A 26632-nucleotide genomic window follows, 5' to 3' on the forward strand; every position below is an offset into this window, starting at 1 on the left:
TAATCCTGCTGACAAACAAACCACACCCTAAACAAACTTCCTTGGCGGTGGTTATAATGAGGTATTTTATTTGCAGCTCAGTGTTAAAGTTTTCCGATGATAAAGAGGGTCACTCAGTTTTCAATATTCATCCTCCTCTCAGCAGCAGTGACGTCTCACGTGGGTTCTGTGTCTGTTTTTAATTGGGACGTGGGCTCTGAAATGCACACCAGTCTCATCAGAGAATGAGAGCCATCCCACAAATACAGCAGACCATAAACCAACACAGAACTGAAGCTCGGCTGGTAATTAGTGGCTTATTTACTTCAAAGAAGAACAATATATGGTAGACTCATGATTTTCCTCTCTCTTGTGGCAAAGCACAGCTTAAATCAATTTGCATATAGCACATGTTCCGCCGGTTTAGTCAGAGCAGTCTGCACACGACACGTCTGTGTTAATGTCCGTCTGATTAGTTTAGTAACAGGAGAGTTTTCATGCTTTCCTCTCCTGTATGATCCATCTGTTCGTCATCTAGACTTGCTAGGTCGTGTTTGGTTTAGTCAATGGCATGGTGCTTGGTGAGAATCTGAGAATGACGTTGCACCCTTGATCGCATTCAAGTACAAGTCGCAAAACCAAGATGTTGTTAGCAATACTAGTTAGTACCAATTCATTACACACATTACAGTGTATTTTGTACTTCCAAACACGGTAGCATCATGTCCACAAATAAAGTTCGATAGTACGTTTTGTACGACTGTTTTAATGAAACAGATAAGAAAGACATGCTAATAACAGTATATTACGACAGCTTCCATTATTGTTGATAAGCAGCCATACTGGATTTTGAGGTCAGGATTTTTGCCCAACTTCCCAAATCTAAAACCTGACTTTAAGGGTTGTTCCAATTTCTAACCAGGAACTTGGAAATTCTGACCTCTTATAGCAAACAGAACACACTCTCAGCTCTGCCTTACTTAGTTCCTGTGGCTATGTGTGTCACACATGGAGTTTACAGTGGTGACAGTGGCACAGTTACCTATTCAAAAAACTACTGTAAAAAAATGACTTTTACACTGAAGTGAGCTAGAAGTTCAACTTGCGATTGGATCACTCCAGCCTCAGTACACTGATCCAAAGTTTTAAGTCAATTAGGGCCAGAGGTGCAAGGTTTCCTGAGCCAGGGGTGCACAGTGGGGGGCCTACCTAGCTAATTAACGCTAACTTTGAGATTGCATTAATCTTTTGAAAATAAGTCTCAAACTCCAACTTACATTTACATGTTTTATACTCACTTGTTATAAATGAAAAGTTTATCAAATATCTGTCAGTCTGTGTCCTCTTCTCTGAATTCTGAGGTTTTTGCATGTCTGTGAACTTAACGCAGGCAGAGCTCTTCATGAGTTCTTTTTTTTCCTCAGCTGCAGTTTTTAAGTCGAGGGGTGGATAATTGATCCATTAATCTTTTCACAGCTTATCAGATCAATGCATGAAAGAAGCAGCTGCTGCAAGTGAATACAAATCTTTACAAGCAGCAGAATGAACTGTTAAGTTTCAGTGTGACTAATGTTCCACTGTTACGTCTGTGCCCAAAGGACACTCTACGCCCCAAGCATGTGGTGCAATAAATAATCCAATGGTAAATATATTTCGACAGTACTCCTAATGAAAGGTCAAGCTCCAAAAATACAAAATCTGTTTGTGGTGGCAGAGGTTTTAATCGTGGGCTGAAAGACTGAGCCTAAAAGTACCCTCTTCAGCTGCTGATCCTTATAAAAGACATGTATCTTGTATTGTATCTTGTATTACAAGACGGAGTGAGTTAGGCCTACTGTTATAGTGCAGTATTTTAATACATTTTAATGGCTGTGTTATTCATAGTCCTAAACCACTGCGACACTGCACCAACTGCTTTCACTCAAACAATACATTTTCAAATAAATCAAAACAAAATACAAACATTCAACAAAAGCACATGATTTTTCTCTGTTCTGCTCCCACAGACCAGCGAGGCTCCAACTCCCAGCAGCACCTCTCCTCCTCCTCAGTGGGAGGAGGTGGACTTAGAGGAGCAGCAACTGAGACAAAAGCTGCAAGAGATGACAGACAACATCAGCGACCATGGCCTGACCTCCGATGAGGAGGAGCCCAGCAGGCCACACTCCTCGCAGGAGATCCCAGCATGGAGGAGCCAACAGGGAGAAGCAAAGCCCACCAGGATACCAACCAGACCCACATCCAGATCAAGCATCGTTCTGTGCAGACTGGAGGAGGAGCAGCCTCAGCTGACTGACTCTCAGAAGGTAGACATATCTGTGTGGTAGAACTCAATGAGCAAAAACTTCATGTAATGCCAGAAAGTTCATCAGAAACATACAGACTATGCTGTACATCTGGACTGTTGCACATTTTGTACTTAAAAAAAAACAACCTGGCTCATGAAATTCCATACCACCTCTGCTGGAAGCCACTGCAAGCACATAATGTAGTCATAAATCAAGTCACTCAGCCGGAGCATTTATTTTTCCTTTGCAACCATCACTCCTAGATTTTCTAAAACACAGAATGGACTAGAAAAATAACTCCTTCTTGCTGATGTGCTAAGCTGTCTGCTGTTTTTACTGGCATTTCTTTACTTTGAAAGTAGCAAAGCTGCAGTGCTTAGGTGAGTAATGATACTGTGGTTTTTACATAAGTCAACTGTCGGCCTGTTCAAACTGCACGCCCTCTCTGAAGGATTTAAAGTATCAAATAACACCAGTGTGTACCAGCAGGAAATCACACTGCTACGAAGTTAACCTGATAAAGCCCAAACATGTGGAGCAGGTGTTTTCTTTTGCAGCATGACTGTCTTCTTTCCAGACTGACTGAAGGGAGCAAAGGTCAGCTGTTACAGAGCTCCAATCTCCAAGCAGCCCTTGTTTTCTGCTCTGCTTATTATCAAACCACATAGCTTTGTTTTTACTTCATTGAAGCAATAAATGACAACTTGCCACTACAGGATATGCTGCTTATGGAAGAGTTCATATAATAAATTCTAGGCTGTCTTCCATTGTTTTTAATTCAAGATTTGCCTCTGCTAAAGTTGAGAGGAAGTTGAGAAGTTAACTGCAAAGAAAAAAAACTACTGCTCGACTTGAAGCAATCTCAGGCGACTTAATATAAATGACTCCTTCTAAGGTAAAGAAAATACAATGAGTCTTACTTTCAGGTGATCATAAACTTATAAAAACATACTTATGAATATTATATTATATTTCTTACTATAGATGCCCCTAAAATCATATACAAATGGCTCAAATTCACTACTGATTTTATACTCAAACAAGCATTTGGTAAGGGTTCACTGATGGCCTAGGAGTTAAACAACTGATCTTGAACGTCCCCGGCTGTGAGGTCCCTTGAGAACCTTAGTTGCGTGTCGTTCCCCATCTCTTTCTCCTCTGAGTTTCTGTCATCTTTCTGCTGTTGATTCTTTAATGCAGGCATAAAAATCCCTACCACCCCACACAAAAGGAGCTTAATCAGTTTTTGATGTGGAAAACAAAATCAACTTTTTTTTTGTCCCACAGACAAACCTCTCAACAGAGAGCCTAGAGAGGAAGTGGCATCACCAAGAGGAGGGATCACAGGCCAGTTTTAAAGGCTCAACTGCCTTACTAGTGGAGCTGGAGGACAAGGTAGCTCAGGCAGCTGCAAATGTCCAGAATGCCCAGAGTGAGGTAAGGAAAAACAGGCTCTGGGTTAAGCCTAGTTGACATTTTTTATTAGTTTTAAAGAGACAGAAAAGGTTGTAGAGTAACTGTGTCTCTTTTTATCCCCAGGTCTCCTACATAGAGAACAGGATTGCTGCCCTGAACGCTGCCGGCATGCCAGTAGATAAAAGACGAAGGGTAATTACTTATTTTATTTGAGTCTAAGCCAGGTTCTCAGAGTCAGAGCTGTTTAAAATCAGTATAGGAAAATAGTTGCGTGTATAAAATACTTTTCACTTTGTGTAAAATCAAACAAGTGCATGCTGTTACTGCACAGTTGTTCTTGGAAGCAAAGTGGCAGATTCAATCCTACTGCTCTGAGATTAGTTGCAGCTTGACTTGAAAGTTAGGTAAGCCAGTTGCATTCAAAGGAGGTATCGAAAAGTGTGATGAAGTCAAACAGCTTGAAGTTTACTTGACTCGACTTTTAATGGCAGAAGTAACGTTAGCCTTCTTTGTTGCTGATGTAGTAGATGCAACAGAAATCTCAGTATTAATTAAAAGGAGAAAGATATGATGGACACTAACAGTGATGGTTATTACAGGTAGTTTTCAGGGTAAATTTAAAAGTAGTGATAAAAGTTCTTGACTGAATTCTTCACTTTACAGATCATTTAAATTGCACCATGCATTTAAACTGAAACATTGTGGGGTTTTTTTTAATAAATCAAAAGCTACTTAAAATGTGAAAGCAATAGCCACTTATTACTTTTAAAACAATTTCAGTCAGTGGTTTTGACCAGTCTGCATTTATTGTTGCCAGCAGAATGACCATTTGTATTTCAATTACTTACCACATTATGTTGAATCTGGTATTGGGGATCACATTGAACAACAGCAAAACTTTAATATAACACCCATTTGCAGTCTGATTTATCCACTTGTATGCCCAGTACTTCCCAAATACGTGCATTTTATCTAAAATGTTACAATATAAAACATTTTCACAAGTAGCACCTCCTGAGTGTGCCTGAGCATGTGCATACATTTGAAATCTGCTTGAGCAGAGTTCAAACGCATGCTGAGCGATGACAAGAAGCTTTCATTTAGTTTTTAAATGAGTGTTTGTCCCTTTGCATTATTTTGTGCCCCCTCTAATGTTAAGGTTTTTGGGGGTCCATGAACGCGGCACAGGCGGAGCTCTCCATGGGTTCTTTTTTTCCTCAGCAGCAGTTTGTGACTTGCAGGATGAACTGTTGATTCTTTCAGAGCTGATCAGATAAGATCAATGGGTGAGAGGAGCAGCAGCCTCAAGTGAAAGCAAACTTTTGCCTTGCAAATCGCCCCTCGGGGATAAGTAAAGTGTTTTTGAATTTGAATTTTAGACCCAGCAGAATGAAAGGTCATGTTTCACTTTCAGTGATGTTCTGCTCCATCTGTGCCCAGAGTACACTCCTAATGAAAGGTTCATCTCCATATTTAGAAAATCTGGTTGCGGTGGTAGATGTTTTAATTGTGGCAGCCCACTGCTGACTTACTGCAGTTCATGAAGAATGTTTCTTTTTTTTTGGATTCTTCGTTCAATGGGGGGACATGCAAATTCTTCATGAATTCATGGTAACACGCGGTAACTGTTATACAAATGGTAAGTTTGCGAGGGAATTGTTTCTTTAATGTCAGAAATGGAACCATTATAAACATTTGTTACAGCTGAAGTTCTTGTACATGAACATTTTAAAATGATAAGTAAGTGTCATTTAATTATGAAGTACTTCAATCATTTTCCATTGAGCATTTTGTGTCCCATAAGATTGCCATGCACATTGTTGAGGCTTCAGAGAAAGTCAGACAAAATCATTAATCATCATGTAATGCACTCAGCAAGACAGTGATCAAATTTGCACATGTCTAGCTCATCTCAGACAGGCCTAATAATTTGAAATGGTGGCCTTGGAAGTTGTCCCACCCTTTTAGATTCAAATCAACCAATGAGATCATTTCTATGTATGAGCAGGTCTGTCTCTAATCAGTGTTGCAGCCCTTCAAGGTGCCAAAGATTTCTGACAGGTCATATATTTCCCACATTCTCACTTTTTTTCTTCTCTCTTTGTTTCCTGCTTTGGTGTCTTCTAGTCTGCGATCCCGATCCAAGCCAGAAGACTTTCCCAAAACTTTCCCACAAGTAAGAGCTGACACTGCTGCCCCTGAGCATGATCCCCAGAGCCTTCTGCCTGACTCCAACCATCTTAACCTTGTTAAACTCACAGAACATGATGATCTGTTTTGTTTTGTGAGCTGGTGAACACTGTGTCCTATCGTACTACAGCTTTAATTTTACCAGCTGTATGTCAGAAATTTACATTTTTAACATGCTGAATTCACATGGGCGTAATATACAGTATTACAAATGGTACTAGGTTTTGAAGGCAGAATAATATGTATATAAAATACTGCTTACCTTATGGGAGGTATTTGCCACTGAGAAGCTTTACTGGGATAATTTGGACTCAAGTACTACTTAACCTTGCTCATTGACTTCTGACCATTGACTCTTAAGAGAAGACCGAATGTTTCTTATATTCGTTCCCAATGATTCCTTTTCAATAACATTACTGTTAGTTTCCTTAATATGTAATTTTACAATTTTAGGTGCTTAACAAAATTACAAGGTAAACCGCAATCTCATTTTATAAATGTAGTTAGCTATATATATATACACAATATACATATACAATGTAGTCACTAGGCCAGTTTCCATTACAGATTTGTGTGAAACTTAAGCGCTAATTTTGAAATGCCGATTAAACACAATTGTGAAATTACTGTATTTCCATCGGGGGATGTTATGCGACTCCTTTTGTGATCTTATGTTACTTCTCCTCTCGAGATCAATGAAGAATGGCAATGATTGGCAATTAAATTACACACTTTTTTTCGGTGTGTCCACACACAGCACTTAATGTAGTTGGTGTATGTTTGCAGGCCAGGTGGACAGGTTTGTGAGGAACTCCCTCTACAGGGGCTCCCTGACTCAGAGGAACCCAGTGGCCAAGCCCAAGACCAGGGCTACCTGTGCGGTATGACCCTATGCTGCGGTGCTGGGTGCAGTAAAGAGTTCACTTCCAATATTATAGAGCCACCATCTCATAAAAAACTCATCTACCCTGTCAAAAGTATTTATAGCAAAAAAAAAAAAAAAAGAAAATGTTCTTGAAAATATTGAACACTGAACTTAAAGATATTTTGGGATATGCATTTACTGATGTTCTTGCCAAGATTGAGATGGTAAGATGGTTAGCACTTTCATGTTTGCAAGTAGTGAGCAAGAGCCAAGAAGAGATGAGCTTAGCTTAGCATAGCTTAGTTTAGCTTAGTTTAGCTTAGCATAGCATAGCATAGCATAGCATAGCATAGCATAGCATACATACTAGAAACAGGGGGAAACAGTTAGCCTGACCTGTTCAAAAGGAAACAAAATCTGTCGGCCAGCACCTCCAAAGCTCACAAATTAAGACATTCTGCTCCTGACAATCCAAGCCTGTGGTTAGCTTTTGATCAATGTTGGACCATCAGTGAGCATCTGACGCCCTAATTTTTGCGGTGTGTCCTACACCCTTTTTTGCAATAGTTGGCCTGTTCTAGTTGGCTCAGTTTGGCAATTCAGCTTAGCGCACATACAGAGAAACAAAAGTGAGGAACATAAACAAACAGCTAAAGTCAAGAGGGAGTGAAATCGAAACAAACATACATATATTAGGTTTCATTAATGTTTTAGCCACTGAGTTTTTTTAACACAACTGTTTCCTGTTGGTTTGTGTTTTTGATGTGCTAGCTGGCTAACAAGCTACCTGAATCTGTCTGGTCGAACTTCTGGTTTCCTTTTTTAAATGATGAAGATTTCCGCCACCTGCTGGTATGGAGAGTTATTTTCTCCCATGCAGGTAAAGAACATACATGTTAGTTGGCCAGTGACTTTAGTCTTCCTGGTGTGTTTATGTGCAACAAAGGCAATTTAATGATGACACAACAGTCAGCCTTTATCTCCACTACACTGTTAAGAGAGACTATTTGTTTTTAATCAAAAAAAGTTAGTGGCTGAACTTTAAAATTTAAGTTGAGTTGAGGTAATTTTGTAATGATTTAACTTGTCTTCTCAAATTTAGTCAACTCAAAAATTTAAGGCAGCCAGGATACTAACCTTTTTTTTTTTAATTAAAATATATGGTTCATTTTTACAGTGTAGTTCTTTGATGTTTAGTGTGTCTGGTTTTTTAGGGAGTCTGGAAGGTTACTGCTCACAGCAACGAAATATTCAACACATAACCCTGCTATAAGCCACTAAATGTTTTCATATTTTTTTTACAAAATGTAAGCTGCGAGCGTTAGAGGTGCTGATATCAAATTTTGTTAGCTTTGGATTTACCCCGACTAGCTGCTTTCAGTCTTTATGCTAAGCTAATTAGCTGCTAGTTGTAGCCTTATTTTTAATATGGTAGATGGACATGAGATTGGTATTGATCTTCTCATCTCTTGGCAAGAAAAAAAAGTGTACTTCAAAATAAGTGTACCTCATATGTGTTCACAATATCACACTATTCCTTTAAAAATCTTTTTCAAAATGGGTTCTGGTATTGGAAACGAACTCTTCATTAACTGGTTAGACTGGGCTTTGATTTCTTTTGCTGATGGATCACTTGGTTGTTGGCTTCCAATCCTGCTTTGTGGTGCTTTTAGATAATTGTCTTTTGCTTTATTTTGCTTCTTCTGTTTTAATCAAATGTACAAATTCTGTTCAATTACTGCATTATTGAGAATGTATGATCAACTTTATTCAGTTATTCAAGCCAATATAAAGTTTTTCATTTTCTTAATCATTTATACATGGGAGAAATGAGGACCAAATCCTTTTTTGAGTACTTCTGTTGATTATTGTGGGTTTGTTTGTTTGGTTTTTTTACATTTCAACAAGCTCTAACAAGCCGCTAACATGCTTGGGTCTTTTGTTTGCCTGAATTCAAATAAAGCAGTGCATGGATCCTATCAAAAGAACAGAGATTCATGGAAGAAATTATGGAAAAAACAATGAATATGAAAACTATATGGCTGTTTAATGTGTGTGTGTACTGCTCATGAGAAATGAGAATTTAAAACATGTGCTTGTATCCCACAGATCTCACTGAGGGGTTGTCACTGATTTGAACGCCAAAAATTTTAAAGTATTTAAAGTTAATGATAAAGATTTGAAAGACGGCCATGAAATATACTTCTCAGGTGTATTGTGTTAAAGAGGAAATCTTCTTAAAGTTTAACTGGCCAAAAGCAACAAAGAAGAGCACAAAGCCATAGATTTACAGTAGTTCTCTGTTAACCCTTTAACACCTAGCTCTACATCAGTTTTCTTGTGCTGCATTCAGACGCCTTTTGAAAGCATTTAAACCTGTGAAACCTGAAAAAAATCCTGATTTCTCTCAAAAATACAATTAGCCACTTGGCAAGAAATGTCCTGCAAATTGCAAAAAACTAAAAATAACTAAAAAGGGACAAGGAAATGATCTGAAAATAACCTGGACAGGATTATTAGATTTGATCAAAAATGAGGGGAAAATGTCTAAAAATGTTATACATAAATCTCTTATCTATCTATTAAAAATTGTGTTACAGAAAAAAAATAGCCTTTTCTGTTTATTTGTTTGTTTGGGATTTTTTGTTTGTTTTAACTTATTTTCTTTCTTTTATATATATACAGTATATATATATATATATATATATATATATATGGAGAGAGAGAGAGAGAGAGAGAGAGAGAGAGAGAGGGTAGATATATATAGATATATAGATATATAGATATAGATATAGATATATATTGTTTACTTTCAGGTAATTTTCTTTTCTTTTAACTGTTTACTAGTCTCTTGCAAATGTTTTATGTTTTTGAAAGAAATCAAGCAAATTCACTCAGGTTTCAAATGGTTAAATGAGAGTTTTCATTTTGCTTTGATTATCACTATTTGTTGAGTATCTGCCCTCCATAGTCCTCTCCAAACATATATTTTAAGATGAAACAATGAAGTTGATTTTAATGTGTGTAGTCAGAGGTAATGTGTTGACAGTTTGCTGTTAGTTTTTTATTCAGCCTCAGCACTCATTGACACCAACCAGCAGGTTTATAAAGTTTAGTAAAGACTTTATAGTACTGTTGTAGCTCCTGTTGCACCTCAGTTGCTTTGAGTGAATTCACAGCTAACAAGAAACTCATTAACCCAATCAAAGCATGTGATGATTGATTATCTAATTATGAAACAGCCGATCATTTTTCCTTCTGTCTCTGTCTGTTTGCAGAAACCGGTAATGACGCAGGGCTCATGAGGAGGAGGAGACTGAGCCTCATGTGACTGAGGAGGTTTATCTCGTGACGACATTTTTTACGGTTTGCCATTAACTGAAATTTAGCTGGAGTGAAAAAGACTCAGACTCAGGTAGGACAGAAGTGCTTACATATACATCCCGAATTCCAAAAATAGTTGGAACACTGTCAAATGTAAATAAAAATAGAATACAATGGTTTGCAAATCCTTTTTGACCTATATGCAATTAAATACAGTACAAAGATATTTAATGTTGGTTTTTAATGTTCACTTCTGACTCCAAATAATGTCACCAGCACAAGATGGCAGAAGCCGCATGTGAGATATTTAAGCTTCACGTAAACATAGAAGGGGTGGATAGGAATGCATATACAGTCTATGGTTTGAACATTGAACATCTGGTCTCTGGACTGTATGCAGCCAAATAATGCAAATCATTGTTTTAACCAACTGCCCAACTTCTTTGGAATTCAGATTTGTTAATTTAAAAATTTGTCATTGTTATTTTACTGGGACAGATCCATACCATATTTATAGTATATGCTGGGGTGACACATGCTATGCATACACATGATAACTTTTCTGGATCTGACTTATGATTTGCACTCATTAGCATCCAAGTTTATGCATTCACCTTCATGTGCAAACACATTTATGATTGCAGTTGTAATCTGGAATCCATAGTTAGTTATTCCAGTATTTACATGGTATAAATGAAAATATGAAACTAACTTAAAATATTGAAGCAACATGTTAAATATTGATATTTACCATCATTCCAAACACAGTGCAATAACAGACTTTTTTGGAGGGGACATTTTGTCATGTTTTTGTTAATATCTTCATAAGCACTTACTGGGGGACTGATTAGAAGAAAGCTGAATTGATTGCATTATTTGAATGATGACATAGTAAGTACAGCATGTCTAAAATGGTTAGTCAAAGTTATAGTGATGTTTATTAAATAAATATAGACATTTATGCAAATAACTTCTGTATATTATTGCACTATATCTAAAAGGCATTTATATATCAACTTCTATTTTATATATTTGTGACAAAAGGAGTTAAATAAAATGTGACTTTTTACTTTTTTACATAATCAGTAGTTTTATAATAAGAACTTGCATCTTACTCCTAAGGTGATAGAGCTGTTTACTCAAATTGCTTTTGAAAATGCTCCCAAAACTGTTGTGGTTAAAACTGGTAATATACAATCTATGATTTTCAAAAACACAATGTAAACAGAAACATTTGTATCATTCATTTTAACAGGTAGTATTTAAAAGTCACTGATGCACATTAAAAATGATAAATATTCATATTGAATTTACGCTATTGTCAAAAATAGAAGAGTAGCCACATTTTTGATTTGAAGATGGTTTTATGATTTCTATTAGCTGTTTGCACAAACAGACGGGGGACAAACTAAAAGGAAAAACCTAAATTAATAAACACCAGAGAAACACAAAGATGCAGAAGCTTCTTTGCAGGTTATAAAAGTTCACTGAATGAGGAATCATAAATCATATCAGCTTAAAAGTCATACATTTTCCTTGATTTAGTCACCCACCTGTAGTTTTTTTTAAAAATTGAATTCTATTTTACTTTGTTTTCAGTTCAAAAGTTTCACTTCAATGACATGTGTGATTCTAATTATGCCATAATATTGTTTGTCTCATTAGTCTTATTAAATTATTTACAAACTAAACTGATTTTTAAAATGTTTTTTGTTGGGGGTTTTTTTCTTTTGAACCACTAATGTACTTTGCAACCTTGTGACCATAAATATGACATCAAACAGCATTTTCTACAGTAGTTCCTTTGTGGCCTCTTTCTGTAGCAGAATTGTATTCTCTTTCTCAAATCACGCTTCTGTTGTCAACACAGTGTTGGCAGCTTCCGGTAGTATTCATACTTGCCTGTTCTGGTTCTTTGGCCTGGGATCGGCACACAGCCCTCTACTTATTTATATGTAATTTTAATTGTAGATGTTGGCTGTTCTTTCTTAATATGACTGAACAGCCTTGTTTGATTCTGGATCCACAGGGAGGATTGAACCAGTGTGCACTGGAAAGATGTTTTCAAGGTCCTTAACACACAGCAGAGAACAATAGAGGAATGGTCATCTGTTGCCAGCACAGGCTCTGTCTTGAAAGATGGCATATGTTAATGTCAGGTAGGTATAGTAACTAAACTTTACTGGCAGTAAAACACAACAACTTAATGGTTAACTTGATAAAAACAGTAAAAAAAAAAAAAAAAATCAAACATTTGAATCGCGAGCAAATTGATTTCTTCCAGAAACATGGGGGGAAAAAATTATCTCAGGTTTCAAAGGGTGAATCTATGGTAAAATATTATCAAATTAAATGAAGCCAAGTCAGCTTTTATGTTCTTCAAAAGTTAGTTAACATTATTTTGTCCACAGACATTCCCAGACACATTACCTTTTGTTTGTTGCAGTACCCACACCACTATAACTTTTAGATTTAGAATGTCCAAAATATAGTATGTCAAATGCTGTGCCAAAATATTAGTCTGCATCCAATTGGAGTTTGCAAATGCTGACCAGCATGCTTTTCTGGTTGAAATGTTGGAAGTGCTACAGGATGACCTTAAAATTATAATTAAAAGAAATTTAAATAATAATAGTGTCACTCCGTATTGATGAGCTGGGTTATAAAATGTAATTCTTTCATAATTAAATAGCAGTATTATACAATATGTTTGTATTTGCTCAAATGATTATTTACTTCATAACATATTCATTATTTTTTTTATTTGAGCTCTTTGGGTCCCCGTACATCTAACACTATTCTTTTCTTCTTTTTTTAATTTTATCTTTAATGAGATCAGGAATCGTCATCATTTTTTTATTGGATTGGGTTTTTTAGTAATTTTGGTATAATAGCAGTGGGCTGAATTGTATGGTGATCTGGGACTGCCATGATTGGTTGGTATAATAAATCTAATTCTTGAGACTCACATATGATGAAATCTGGGTCTTATGTCTTCTTCTCATGTCCCCTCATCATCCATGTTGTCCAGAGACATTGATGCCTATACATACATACAGGCAGAGGGATCAGACTCATGAGGAGGTTTGGCCGAAAAGCTGCAGGGAGAAATAAGCATCTGGCTTTCATAACAGCCAGAGTTTACAAACCAACAGCTGACAGTGACAGCTGTGTTTGGATTACACACCAAAAAATTTTTGGATGATTGAGCATCTATTGTGTTATTATTTTATTGTGTTCCCACTGGGTTTGTTCATTTGTGCAGTTTCATTGAGAACTTAGAGGACTTTTTGAAATATATTGCAAGTTATTTTCTGTAGATGTTACTTAAAATGTTTGTTTTTTACTTGTAATATGATATCATGGTCTGTTTTCAGATTGCAAGTATTTTCAAGGTGTGTTTTCAAGAATGTATTGCTCATAACATAATCCATTGCACTGCACTGACCTCTATGGGTGACATTCAGTACACTACAGTGTAATGTTAAACAGCTTTCACAATTTGTACACTTTTGGACCCATAATCCTGAATATTAGAGTCCATCTCTGGTTAAACAGGCCGACTCCACACACACATGAATGGCACAAAAAAAGTAAATTGATACATAATCACCATATATTGGCCTAAATTGTGAGACGCCACTAAATGTGTATGACACAAATTGTTTCTTAGCTGAATGGCTGTTTTTGGGAGAAAAAAAATAGTTTCTGGTGCAGGGCCATAATCATCTATTTAACTCTGGTTGGACCATTTTCGATATACACCCTCTTATCATTTTGGTATAAGATACCAATGACGAAAGCCAACTCCCACGGTGTCATCATCATCATCATATCATACCCTACTTGCAGTTGTCAAGTTGAAACACTGCCAACAATGTAATATATGGAAGTGGAAGGTGCCAATTGGGCAGGCAGGAGGGGTGACTGATTGGTCCAACTGACCCTGGACTTTCACCCAGGACCCTGGTATTTGCTACCCATATGAATGTTGAACTAAACGGTAAGATTTTTTTCTAAATCTAATTACATGCTTTAGTTTACATCCCTGTATTGGTTGTGGTATCTCAGAACAGCAACAGCAGACCCATGAGAATTCCTACAGTGTGGCTGCTTCTATTGAAAAACATTTAATGCACAGAGATATATGTAGTCAGAGGAAAAGTGCAAAACAAAATTAAAAGTAAAAAAAATTAAATCTGACTTTGAAAGCCACCTTTATGGAAGTCTTCAATACATAAGTTACTTTTTACTTTTTTTGTCACCTCAGTGCTGTCTGTCGTAACTTTAGTCAAATTCTTTTTAAAAGGAATCAAGAATGAAGCATCAGTTAACTTTGCTCTGCATCCTGCATCAGAGACTCATCCTGCATCAGCGTTTTAATGCTTACTTTGGTTGTATTTCCAACTCAACAGTTAAAAATGAAGCAGAGCTTGTCCGAGATAACTCAAGTTGTTTGCACAACATCTGCAAAATCTGAAACAGCAGTACTGAGGGGTTTTATTCACAAGATTTATAGATTCACAATGACAACCAAATTATTTCTTCTACTCAGTGTGAGGTGTTTTCTTTCTGTCTGTGAGGCATCCAAACCAAATGAGGACCAGTGGCCCCTCAGGCCTTACAGGAGCTTGGTTTCAATCAGCACAATAAAGCCTTGTTTCAGCAACGATTATCATCTAAGACCCCAGCCATGGTTTAAATCACCAAGCAGTAATAAAACTCAACATTTGGAGCCATCCTGCAGAGGAAAAACAGTTGTGTGTGTGTGTGTGTGTGTGTGTGTGTGTCTGTGTGTGTGGTGTAAACATGAGAGAATACTGTTTAAAGAGCAAGTGGCTGACTGCAGGGGAGAGCAGTCACTGTGTATGGAGGCTTCATCGTGCCAAATGCAAACCGACACACCATTTCAAATGTTGTCTGGGGAGTCTTTTAAATCCTGGTTTTATTAAAGAATAGGGACACTGTTCATATTATTTATAATTGTTACTGGCATGTACAGTGAATTTAATCCAAAGCAGATTTTTTTTGCATCACATATTTTCTAATCATTGTTCCAGATTAAAGATGCAACAGCAAGAATTCCTGGTCTGTAGATACATAGAGAAAAATGTATGCAAATGTAATAACAATAAGAAGAAGAATAGACCCCTCTGAAAAAAAAAGAAAGTTTAGTATTTTTGGAAATTACTTTGTTTCTCCTTCAACTTTTATCAGGCGAATGTCAGTGTGTTAAGTAAGGTGCTGAAATCTTAATCTTTTTAGCCTAGCTTAGCATAAAGTGAACAACTAGCCATCTCTGTTTAAAATAAAACATTAACCTGAGACACATACAGACATGTCTAAGGATCCAAAATGACATATATATCCTTGTTCTGTTATTCTCATAGAATGGGTTGGATGATGCACGAAAATGCATGCAGAATGACATTTGATACAGTGCCCCATGAATGGCATTAAGTCCTTAACATAAAGTTACATATTTAATATAAAGTTACTGTGGTAAGGTGTAGGCAATAGGAATTACTATGGTTATGGTTAGCATACAAATAAGCTTTTTTTTCTCAAAATGTTAAACTTACAAAAAAAAAGCACTGATCTCGCTGTTCAAGTTATCCATGAGCATAAAGTGACAGCCAGTAAGACAATTTTGTAATTTTTTATTTTGTTATACAATAGTACTCCTGTGCTTCTCTAGTTCTCATTGACCCAGGTACAAACAAATCATTCCCAACTCCAGACTTGCAGCATTCAGGATATTGTTGCTCAGTGGAAAGGATTGCTTTTATTATTATCATTATTAACACTGACAGGGTCTCTGTTGTGTAAAAAGAGAATGTGGAGATCCGACTGATCTCCGCTCAGTTTGATCACAGGCGGGAGACAATGAATAAAGCAAATTGGTATCAGGTGAACATGTGGCCAGGAAAGTGGGGGGCGGGGGGGGGGGGTCAATGGACTCATTGTACTCAATGGGATCTTAAACCCACTGAGTACAACAAACAGACAAACAGAACTGTTGTAGATAGATCTCTGTTGAGTGCAACTGTAATACAAACACCAAGGACTCATCCTGCATTTATAATGTAATGGACTGTGTTTACAGCTGCTTTGTTAGTGTTGCCAGTTTTGCAACACTAACAAAGCCTGTGAAGCCTGTGAAGACAGCATTTACATGCTTTGAAGCTACCTCTGACAGTGAGCCACAGGAGTCAGCACAGCCGTGATTGGCTGGGGGGTGAGGGCGGGACGTGTTGTTGGAGGAAAGAACAGTTTGTCTTGGATGTGGAAAGCTATGTGAGTGGCTGGTGCAGAGTTAGGAGCAGTAGGCTACTGTTTTGTGTTGATGTTGGTTACAGCCTACAGTTACCTGTACTCAAGGCAAAATAAAGAGGAGACAGGAAAACTGACAAACGTCTCACTGCCTGCTCACTGAGGGATGTTACAATAATAATAAGTAGATTATAGCCTCCATTACTAATGTAACGCACCTGAAATGTGTTTCTTGATTAATCTCCACCACGATGTATAATGCAGGATAAATGCCGCGTCTTAGCACAGATTCAGAATCTACAAGCCTTTAATTTAATTTGTTTTGGTGTACTCACACCCACTTTACCTAGTGCAGCTTTAAAATGTTGACGACAGACAGAAAGGACAAGCAGCTGTCCAAGTGACAGTGACAGAGTTTTAGGGTCCAATTTTGCAGCAGGATGCAAAAGGATTGAATGTGTCTTTGTGATGCAGATCCACATTTGGTGTCTCCTGCCACTCTGACAGAACTCCCTGCTGCTCCCCGAGACACTCCAACACTCTGTGGGCTGAATGAGAACACTGTTACCACGGACAGCACACTCACATTTTTAATATAAAAGAACGTGAGGGCATTTTAGAGGCCAGGAGTTTAATATTTCAAATAAAACTGGCACCTCAGATCAACACAGACATTATTTTATAGTTTTCATTCTGCTGATAAATTTGTCGACTATATTTTGGGTTCGTTTCTGCCCATGTTTGTATCTACTGCTATCTAGTGGCAAGTCTGTGGTCTTTCTTTGTCTGTGAGACTTTTTTCCCAGGGATTAGTCTGTCAAACATGCACTCTACCCACACTTTATAAACAGGGGAGTATGTAAGATTTAAGGACATTAGGGGCCTAATTCAGACCTCAGTAGGTGGGATCCAGGGGGATCCTTACCCCGGATTATTTTTTTATAATGAATAAGGTCTATTTGATGTTTTTTATGCACTCTGGCACCTCATTTACCCTTAAAAACTTTTTTTTTTAAACTTTCTAATTATGACTAATTATGAATTGTGATGTGAAAAAAATGTAGTTGTTAGTTATAAGTATTAGTATATATAAAAAAAAAAAAGTATATATAAATGAGCAAATTGTCAAGAACTGTCCTTGCAAACTGCAAGAAATAAGTAGATCTTTAGATTTGTACCTGAAATGTCAAAAAAAGTGTAATTCTCATAATTATATCATTTCAATTATTTTACAAATTCTAAAATTACAATATTACAATATTGCTATATTACAAATAGCACTTTCTTTTCATAATACCAATTTTCTCAGGTCTGAAAAAGTTAAATGGCTTGTGAAAGGTGCCTGAACACAGCAAAAGATAATTGATGTCAATCCGGTTTTGAAAGGGTTAAAGCATCTGATTTGTTGATACTAACTGGTGCAAAACACAGACTAAAAGCTCATCTGGGAGGCTGAGTTCAAGTAATAAAAGTCTCAAAACATGAGATAAGATAAACCGTTATTAATCACTAGAAGGGAAATTCTGTACTGCAGGTCCTGCAGCACCTTGACTCACCTACAGCTATCAGCAGCTGGCTGACCTGATCCCCTGACAGCGCTGATGTCTCTGTGAACAATAAGCCCCTGTCACTGGCCAGACTCTGTCCTTCCTGAATAATGACATCATGAAAGCAGAAACTGCATATCATAGATTGAAACATACAGTAATGTGCATGTTTAAAAAGGACTGATTGGGATGGAGGAAGGTGATTTTTGGTGTGTGTACCTGCACTGAGATTTGTCGATCCTGTGCCAGGTCTCCCTTGTTGCCTACCAGCCATATGACGGTAGATCCTGGGATGTGCTGTTTCTCGAGCTCTTTGAGCCACACCTGAGCTCTGATAAATGTTTCCTGTGGGACCACAAACAGTGGTGCACCAGTCAAGATACCACCACCGTATAATTACAAAGTCCCATCTGACATTTTTGTCAAGATTAAGCTACTTATAAATTCTTATTCTGTGACAGTTTGTTAACATTATGTGAGGTGTTTGTTTTTTTGAAGTTATTTATTAAGAAAGGTTAATATTATGCTATATTGAAAACAAAAAAATAAAGCTAAATATCTCAAAATTGCTCAGAATGCAGATCAAACCTTATCATTCTAAAGAGGTGATATGATAATTTATTTCTTTTTACCCTTTTGCTGATGTCATAGACCAAGAGTGCAGCGTGGGCTCCTCTGTAGTAAAGCGGCGTGACACTGTGGTATTTTTCCTGCCCTGCCGTGTCCCATATCTCAAAACGAACCGTGACATCACTCAGATGCACCAACCGGGTCAGATAGGCACCTGAGGGGACAGACAGCACAATGACAGAGAGAGGGATTCATTTCTTCACTGTGAGTCTGTAGAGATGGTCCTGACTGTTTCATATATGTGATTTATGATTTATGAAAGATAGTTTTTGAGAAACAATAGATCAGAACTTGGAATATATCATATTAATGCTATATGTATAATTTATAATATAATATATATATTATATGACATCTGTATAGCAGCAAATCCCTGTTTACTAGAGCTATAGTAGAGTAATGGCATCCTGAGCAAAGAATTAAATCACTGTCTCTGTGTGTGTTGTAATCCGAGCTTATCTGTTGTTTGCTTTGGTAGCTGGGGCGGGTGCATGTTAGTGCATGAGTCCCTCCTCTCTTTCCTCTGTGTTCATGTCTCCACTTGCTCAGACCCCCAAGAAGTGCCGCGGCCTTTGAAGCCAATTTTCAAAGTGGCTAAACACTGAAATTACTACTCCCAAATCAGTCACATGATGTCATTAGGTCCAAAAAGCCTTTTTCCCATTGACTTTCATTGTGAAAGAGATGTCCATAAATGAGTGGATACATTTCTTTTGAGTGACCACAAAATGATGTTTCCCTATCAGTTTGGCTGGATGTATCAGCTCAGATTCCTTTTCTGTGCAATCTGCAGTCCAATAATAGCTTATATAGCTGTGACTCAGTGATTATACCATGTTAAAGGTTGTTCTTAAATCCAAAAGAAAGATTAGCTGCAGTTAAGAAGCCAATTTTGTAAGCACTCCTGAAACTTTATTCTGTAGAAAAATGTCCCTGAAATGTGCTGATGACACCCAAATTGAACACTTTATATTCAGAGGATTTGGATCTAAATTCTAAATTCATTATGTAGCCTATAAATCATCATATTAAGGTGATGCTTTTTGATCAACACTAGGGACTTTTTTCTGCCATCTGATAGCTGTCAGGGAGACTAAACAATTATTGATGACTAAATTCACAGGAATACAAAAAAAAGAAAACAAAACAGCAAAATAGTCCACAGCTTCATACATCTTTTTCAAAATAAAAACATACATTTTGTGGTCCAAATTAGATGGTAGGATCTATGCTGGAGGTGTCGTCTAGATAAAACAGATTCTGATTAGCTGTAAGTATGTCTACCATTCATGAAATCGCTGTAGGAGTGATCAAAACAACATTATTTGCCACTTTCGGTGTAGTTACAGTTGTGTGGACTAGGTACTTGAGTTGAAATGATTTGTATCGTTACAGTTATAATGTGGTTATAGTTTGGTTATAGTTGTAGATACAGTTATGGTTTGGTTATAGTTATACTTAAAGTTATAGTTTGGTTACATTTATAGTTACAGTTATAGTTTGGTTATAGTTGTAGATATAGTTATAGTTTGGTTTTAGTGACAGTTAAAGTTATAGTTTGGTTTTAGTTTGGTTATCGTTATAGTTATCGTTATAGTTATAGTTATAGTTATAGTTGTAGTTGTAGTTATAGTTGTAGTTCTTCCTGTGGACGGACCCTGACATTCTTACTCTAACCCAGCCAATCCCTCTTGTCTTGCCTAAACCTTACCAATCCAGCCAATGAAAACAAAGAGTATTAGCCAATCATAGGAGAAGTAGGGCAAAGTCATTCCATCGCTGTCCAAGGAAATGCAAATTTGAATCTGCTTACCATACAGACATGAGAATGCTATGGATCTTTTAATCTAACTCTCAGCAAGAGTTTTCACAAAATGTCAAAATGTTCCACACAGATAATCATTATCTTATAAGGAACTTTTGACAGATATGAATTTCACTCTGATATCTCCCCCTGCAATCCCAAGTCTGGAGTGAACTCACAGCCCACAGTAGGTGATGTACTCCTGAAGTCATCCTTGACAAATCGTAGTGCCAGGCTGGACTTTCCAACACCAGAACTTCCCAGAAGTACCATCTTAACCCTGAGGGTCCGCACTGGTCTCCTCAAAGTGTCCGTCTGGAGCTGGGCTCCTGCTGGCCCCCTCGGGAGCTTCTCCCCCATCAAAAGTTCACGTAACTCCAAAAGAGTGTGAAATTACACATGAACAAGACAGAAAAAGTCCAAGAAGGTCCTCAAGTCCTCATTCAGTGGTGAGTCTTTTTACAGCTGAGAAGCAACAGCTGCTCCAAACTGTATAGAAGCATTAATGTGTCGTCTTTGTTGTGACAGTCTGAGGCTTCACCTTGTTTTACAGAAAATAGAAGTAAAACCAAAGTCCAGTCTTGACTTGTAAAAGGCCAACAGCATAATTTCACTTCCTTGTTTACACCCTCAACTGAGCCATAAAACTTTCCAGCCCAACCTAAAATAAAACTCATGTGCACGCTTGACTATTAGTGCTCATCACAAACACACAAAGGCTACGAGTGTTAAATTGACGGTCATGTTTATTGTGAACTGCACATGGGGTGATTTTTAAGCTACATAAAAAGGGAAACATGGTATTTCTCCAAAGTTTGTTGTTGTTTCCCTTCTCCTCATCTATTTAAATTCAACTGCTGCATGTCTGATACAAACAGAAACAGTTTCTTTCTAATGCACTCATGTATTCATGCACCCCAAACAGCACAGTTGAAAAAAAAGTTATAGACATATCATTGTTGCTTAACATAGTATGCTTTAAAATATGAATGTCCTGTAATAACATTACCATCATACAATAAACAATAAAAAAGTGTGTGTCATCAAGAATAAAACGCAGAACTGTATACCTTATTTGTGTTTTAGTATTACAGGCTGGTTGACCTGCACAGTGAGTCTGCAGGCCTCTTCTGCTCCTGTGTATCTCCTTCCATGACACTGTTTCAACACATGAGGGCGTCATTGCATATATTACCTCCTCAAAAAAGTGACGGGCTCACAGTTAATATGAGCATGAATCTTTATTAAATACATCTTTTAATATTGTGGCCCAGTTAGCGCCACAAATACAAAATGCTGTTGTCGTTGAATAATACAAACTATATTATGGTATACACATATTCATAGTGTAATTGTATCTAACTATACAGTAATAATACTAGTAGTGATACGTCATGGTGTGCTCAGTCATAATGAAGTTTTATCAGTAAGGGACTGTTCATTACTTATCAGAGGGGATGGGGTGGTGTGCAAAAAAGGGGGCATGTCAACTAATCATTGAAGGGAGGAGGGACTTGATTCTTTTTTTTATTTTGGATGAGGGAGGGTATATTCAACTTTAAATTTCTGTATTTTATATTTATTTTACTGACAATTTTTCCAGAAAAGATTATACCATTTATCATAGCCAGAAACTGTAAAAGCAGATATTATCAGTGGATTTCCATATTTCCAATGGTCCTTAAATAGATCATGTGGAACCAACACTTTTGTCAGGAAATAACCCCAAAGAAAAAATAAAGTTGAGCTTAAGATATTGATATTTCATCAAAATCTCTTTATTCTACATCTAATATCAAAAAGATAAAAACTAAAAGACTTTCAAACATCAAATGATTTAAAATCTAATAACTTCCTTATGGTGGAGGGAGGGCCATGCATTATTGCCCAAGTCACTCGCAGGCTCAAAAAAAAAGAAAAAAAAAAAAGCTTTTAGCTTTGGATACTATCCAAAGCAAAAGCAAACAAACAACAATAAAAAGAACAGTCCCTAAGGCAATGTAAAGATGGTCAGGATTGTCTCAAACATCACGTGTAATTCAGCCTCATTTCAATAAAATGCAAAAGTTGCTTCAAGAATTACCCTAAAAGTTGTATTCCTGTAAAATTGCAAAACAAAGTGCTTCATGTCAAATTCATTGACCTGATAATCATAATATGATATAAAGGCTGACATAAAAGGGGGGTTTTCTGTATTAAAAGAGTTTCAAATGATTGAAAAGTACCACAAGATATAAAAAGTGAACAGTGAGGTCACTGTCAACTCCCCATTAAGAATCCCACACACTGTATACTGGACCACGACATCAAGAGTGTGTGATGTGGCTCATTCAGACGAAGGTATTGTCTAGCTCTTTAAGAAACTGAGGACTGTTTTTAGATTCTGCTGGTCATCATTATAAATAGCAGAGGGGGTGTGAGAGAGTGCGATAGCCCAGGCAGGAGCTGTGGCTTCTGGCTGAAACTCAAACCCTGAACATGGAGTCCCCAGACAGAGGTTGATGCTGCGTTCAAGGGCTTTGTGTAAACTCTGGAAGCTCAAATTTCCCACTTAAAATGCTTAATTTGGGGCCTAAAATAGTGTCCGTTTTTTGTTGTTTTTTTTTTTCAATTCACCTTCCCTCCCCATTGCTTAAAGAATTATTTGACATGCCTCCTTTTTTGCACCAGCCCCTTCCTAACATAAATGATGAACAGTCCTTAATAATGATAAAAACCCCAGGATTTAACAATCTTAATGGCTAAATGTACCTTGTTTGATTCTGCCGTTTTTACCACAAACACATACTATTTTCCAACTCTAGTCAATACAATACAATTTTAATGATAGCAGTTACAAAATGTTGTCCCTACTCACAACTGTTACTTTTCTTTTTTAAATTTCTTTTTTTTTGGTAGCCAGAAGATTTACCAAATAAAAGACAGTTACAAAAGCTATACATCAACCCTGTATTTGTGATAATAAATCATAACAAAATGATCATTTAAAGACAAATGAAAGTACAAACCAAAAGACACGTTTGTACAAGAGTGAATGAATTAAAAAAAATAACAATAAAATAAACAAATGAATTTATAAAGAAGAAGAAGAAAGGGGGAAGAAGGAAGGGGGAGAGAAAGCATCACGGTTGAAGTAAATTTCCATTAGATTCCCAATTAAGAAAGCCATCTCTATTATGTCAAGGATATTCAAAATCAGAATCAAATTTCCACTTCAATCAATTAGGTCCCACATAAAGAGAGAATAAATGATTTAAATAATATAACATAGGGAAAGTGGAAAAAGTAAAAATAGATATACAAATAAACTACAAAACTACATTTTCTTTAAAACATCACAAATCATAACTCTTTTTTTAAAAACATGGTAAACAAGGTGCCAGAGTACATTGAAAAAAGCATCAAAATAGAGTGTGTTCATCAAAGAGGAGACTAAGCCCCCAATGTTTTCAAATCCCAGAAACGCCCCTGATTGTACCGCATATATCCGAGGACACGTAAACGCATCTTGAGTGAGCACAGGCTTTGAAGTTTGTGACAGGTTCGCGTCTCCTGTTGTAGATCCTTCAGGTGGTGGAGTCACACTGCTGCTAGATAAACGCCAGTCTTCTTAAACACATTATGATGGTAATTTAGCTAAAATTAATGTTTTTTTTAAACGGTACGTACACAGAATGATACACAGGTAGGGACACGGGTTTAAAGGTAAGCGAGCAGACTACTGTGAACGGCTCTGACTGAGCGTGCTAGTAAACGCACCAGAAGTGCACGTGGGGCAGATGCTGCCAGTTTGAAACGCTCGCGAGTTTGTGCGTCGCTCCTCAAACACAGGAAGAAGTGTGAAAACGGATGTATTGCGATGACCCACGCTGTGAACGCGACCAGCCACGGTTTGTTTTATCTCCTCGCATTTAACTTCATATTTTAGCGACACATGAGAGCCTCTGAGTTCGCTAGCTGCCGCTCTGCTGGGATTATTCGGTGCGCTTTTGGACCATAAGTGTGACAGTCGGTGAGTGGAGAGAAAACATGGGGACTCAGGGCACAGGACGGAAAAGATCCACCAAGAAGGAGAGGTCGACGGCAGAGGACGATGCACTAAACCTCATTGCGAGAGAGGTGAGTGGAGAATTTGTCAAACGTTGAAGAAATGCTTCAGAAATGAGAGACAAAACAGTCAAAAGTGGCCTTGTCTCAGTCCCCAGCCTCTCAAAGACCTTATGTTACTTGGTAAGATATGACCCCAAAACCTACATACTGACAGATGGGTTCGTCCCCCAATATCTTTGGTGTTTGAGTGACTGAAAGTTGCTGACATGCTATTTAGTGACCCCAGATTTTTCAACACGTCAAAAATCACAGCTTATCCAAAAATGTATGTCCTTTAATGTGTCTTCACCGACATAAATTGCCTATCATCACACCAAATTACAAGCTACAAGGTGGATTTATTAGTCTTTTTTTAATTAAAAAAAAAAAAACATAGTTTAAAAAATGAAATTAAGATTTGTCCTTGACCCCTGTCTCAATAGGCATAGTTTGCTTAATATATGCATTGTTTTACAATAAAGCTGTAAATTTATTTATATGTACAATAATAACAAAGTAACTTTTGCTTATGTCTCAATAAAAAAAGTTTGTTCAAAATATGCATTGGCTTAGAAATGTTATGATATTATTTATATTTACAATACCATTTCAGTTATAAATATATTCAATTTCACTAATTAATTTTTGCTTTTTGCAAAGCATGCTTAAAATATGCATTTTTGTACAATAATATCACAGTGAGTTTTTTGGTTGTTTTTTTTTTCTTTGGTGCTATTAACTACTTCACCCTTGGCATAATGTAAAACAATTTTTTTTACATGTAGAAAAGCTTTTAGTTCACAACTGTCTGAAATAAAAAGTTTGCCTGTGCGCATGTGCATGCTCATGGGATAATAACATAACTTGCACTTATTTAAAATATTGTGTGAGGCAACCAAGTGTACTCAAAAACACCTGAACTGTCCTTTCAGTAATGAAGTTTTCTGAACATGAACAATTAATAAGAGAAATAATAAATACCTTAAGGGAGAAATAACAAGTGACTGCAGGTTGGAATAGCTGCAAGGATGTTTATCTATAGTGTGATGATTGGTATTAAGGACAGGGCAGCTCTTGGCTAATATATTGAAAAACTGGTGTATCAGTCAAGCAAACAATAGCAGAGATGTCAAAACATTAATTTAATGTTTTCACTTAGACACTATTGATGTGATGGTTAATCACTGTAGCAAGATCTGTCTGGAAGCTTTGTAGTTGCAGCTCTTTCTTTTTGGACTCACAGCTGATTAAAATGGTTTATTGTACTGTGAAAAATAAGCCTTTCATGTGCTAACCTGCAGGAAGTGTTGGGCTACCCCTCAATAATGCAAGACTGAAGTTGGCTGCACTCACACACAGTTGTTTCTAACAGCTGCTGAAGTCATGCTGTGACAGGTTTAAGCTGTTTCAAGGTTTCTAATCTCTTTATTATGATGAGTAGGATAAATAAATGTTTTGTTGTAGGAATAATGTCTAGTGTGTCTGCAGGACTTAGGTTAGCCTGTTTGAAGTGTGATCATCTGCACCTCTTATGTCCACACATACCCTTGAGGTGTTAAACCCTGTAGGGGAAAAAAAAGCAATATTTTGGGTTTAATATCAAAGCGAAATACCAAGTATGTACTAAAAACAAAGAATAACCTGACAATTACTGTTATAAATCAACATTTTGCCTCTTTCTTTGACAATGTTAACATTCATATTTGTGAAATACTGAATTCCTAACAACTTATGTATCATTTCTTTCTTGCATTTCTTTCATGCATAATGCAACAATTACAAATTGATGGCCGTGGATCCCGCTGCCTGATATCCGACAAAAATTTGAGTGTTTTTTACATTCAATACATTTACATGATGTTAGTGAAAGTCAAATTATTGTGTTAGTCAAAAACTGGACTGGAAAATATTCATCATCATTTATCTGGCAAACTGTTAGGGTTAAGTGGGTAAACTGTTTATCTGATAAAGGTTACCAAAACATCACATTAAAATCATTAGTTAGACAGTGTGCAGAAGTTTGTCTGCAACTTGTGTGTCTCTCCCCTGCATACTCTGCAGTCATAGCTATTAACCCATTTCAGGGCAGCTTTGATGAGCTTTCTTCAGTTGGGAGGAAGTTGGGCCTGTGCTTACCCAACCCGGATGTTTCAGCAAATTTGCATGTCACTCTTAACTGACATGCAAACACTCTTTTGTCATTACTTTTTACCTGTGACTGGCTGTG

At 37.0% G+C, this 26632-nt stretch overlaps 3 protein-coding genes across 24 annotated transcripts in view; 2 read left to right on the forward strand and 1 right to left on the reverse strand.

Moving 5' to 3' along the window:
* The window catches only part of mlphb (melanophilin b), a 102369-nt gene extending 92108 nt beyond the window's left edge, over window positions 1-10261 (forward strand). For all 4 annotated transcript variants that reach the window (XM_042494409.1, XM_042494408.1, XM_042494412.1 and 1 more), the window contains 6 exons: window positions 1986-2285; window positions 3555-3704; window positions 3807-3875; window positions 5811-5859; window positions 6660-6754; window positions 10017-10261. In XM_042494409.1, coding sequence (XP_042350343.1) covers window positions 1986-2285; window positions 3555-3704; window positions 3807-3875; window positions 5811-5859; window positions 6660-6754; window positions 10017-10043 — 690 coding nt within the window. In that variant the 3' untranslated portion in view covers window positions 10044-10261. The remainder of the gene's footprint in view (window positions 1-1985; window positions 2286-3554; window positions 3705-3806; window positions 3876-5810; window positions 5860-6659; window positions 6755-10016) is intronic.
* Window positions 10262-16217: 5956 nt separating this feature from the next.
* LOC121949375 (ras-related protein Rab-17-like) lies at window positions 16218-20958 on the reverse strand. The gene is made up of 5 exons (XM_042495041.1): window positions 20496-20958; window positions 18515-18666; window positions 18102-18227; window positions 17892-17985; window positions 16218-16883 (listed from the first exon to the last, which is right to left on the reverse strand). The coding sequence occupies exons 1-5, from the start codon at window positions 20674-20676 to the stop codon at window positions 16753-16755; spliced, it is 684 nt and encodes a 227-aa protein (XP_042350975.1). The 5' UTR covers window positions 20677-20958; the 3' UTR covers window positions 16218-16752.
* A 2894-nt stretch (window positions 20959-23852) lies between these two features.
* Window positions 23853-26632, forward strand: part of lrrfip1a (leucine rich repeat (in FLII) interacting protein 1a) — a 60037-nt gene continuing 57257 nt past the window's right edge. For all 19 annotated transcript variants that reach the window (XM_042494341.1, XM_042494343.1, XM_042494342.1 and 16 more), the window contains exon 1: window positions 23853-24435. In XM_042494341.1, the coding sequence (XP_042350275.1) occupies window positions 24346-24435 (90 nt within the window). In that variant the 5' untranslated portion in view covers window positions 23853-24345. The remainder of the gene's footprint in view (window positions 24436-26632) is intronic.

This window comes from Plectropomus leopardus, chromosome 10 (genome assembly GCF_008729295.1).
Source record: "Plectropomus leopardus isolate mb chromosome 10, YSFRI_Pleo_2.0, whole genome shotgun sequence".
NCBI classification, from domain to species: Eukaryota; Metazoa; Chordata; class Actinopteri; order Perciformes; family Serranidae; genus Plectropomus; species Plectropomus leopardus.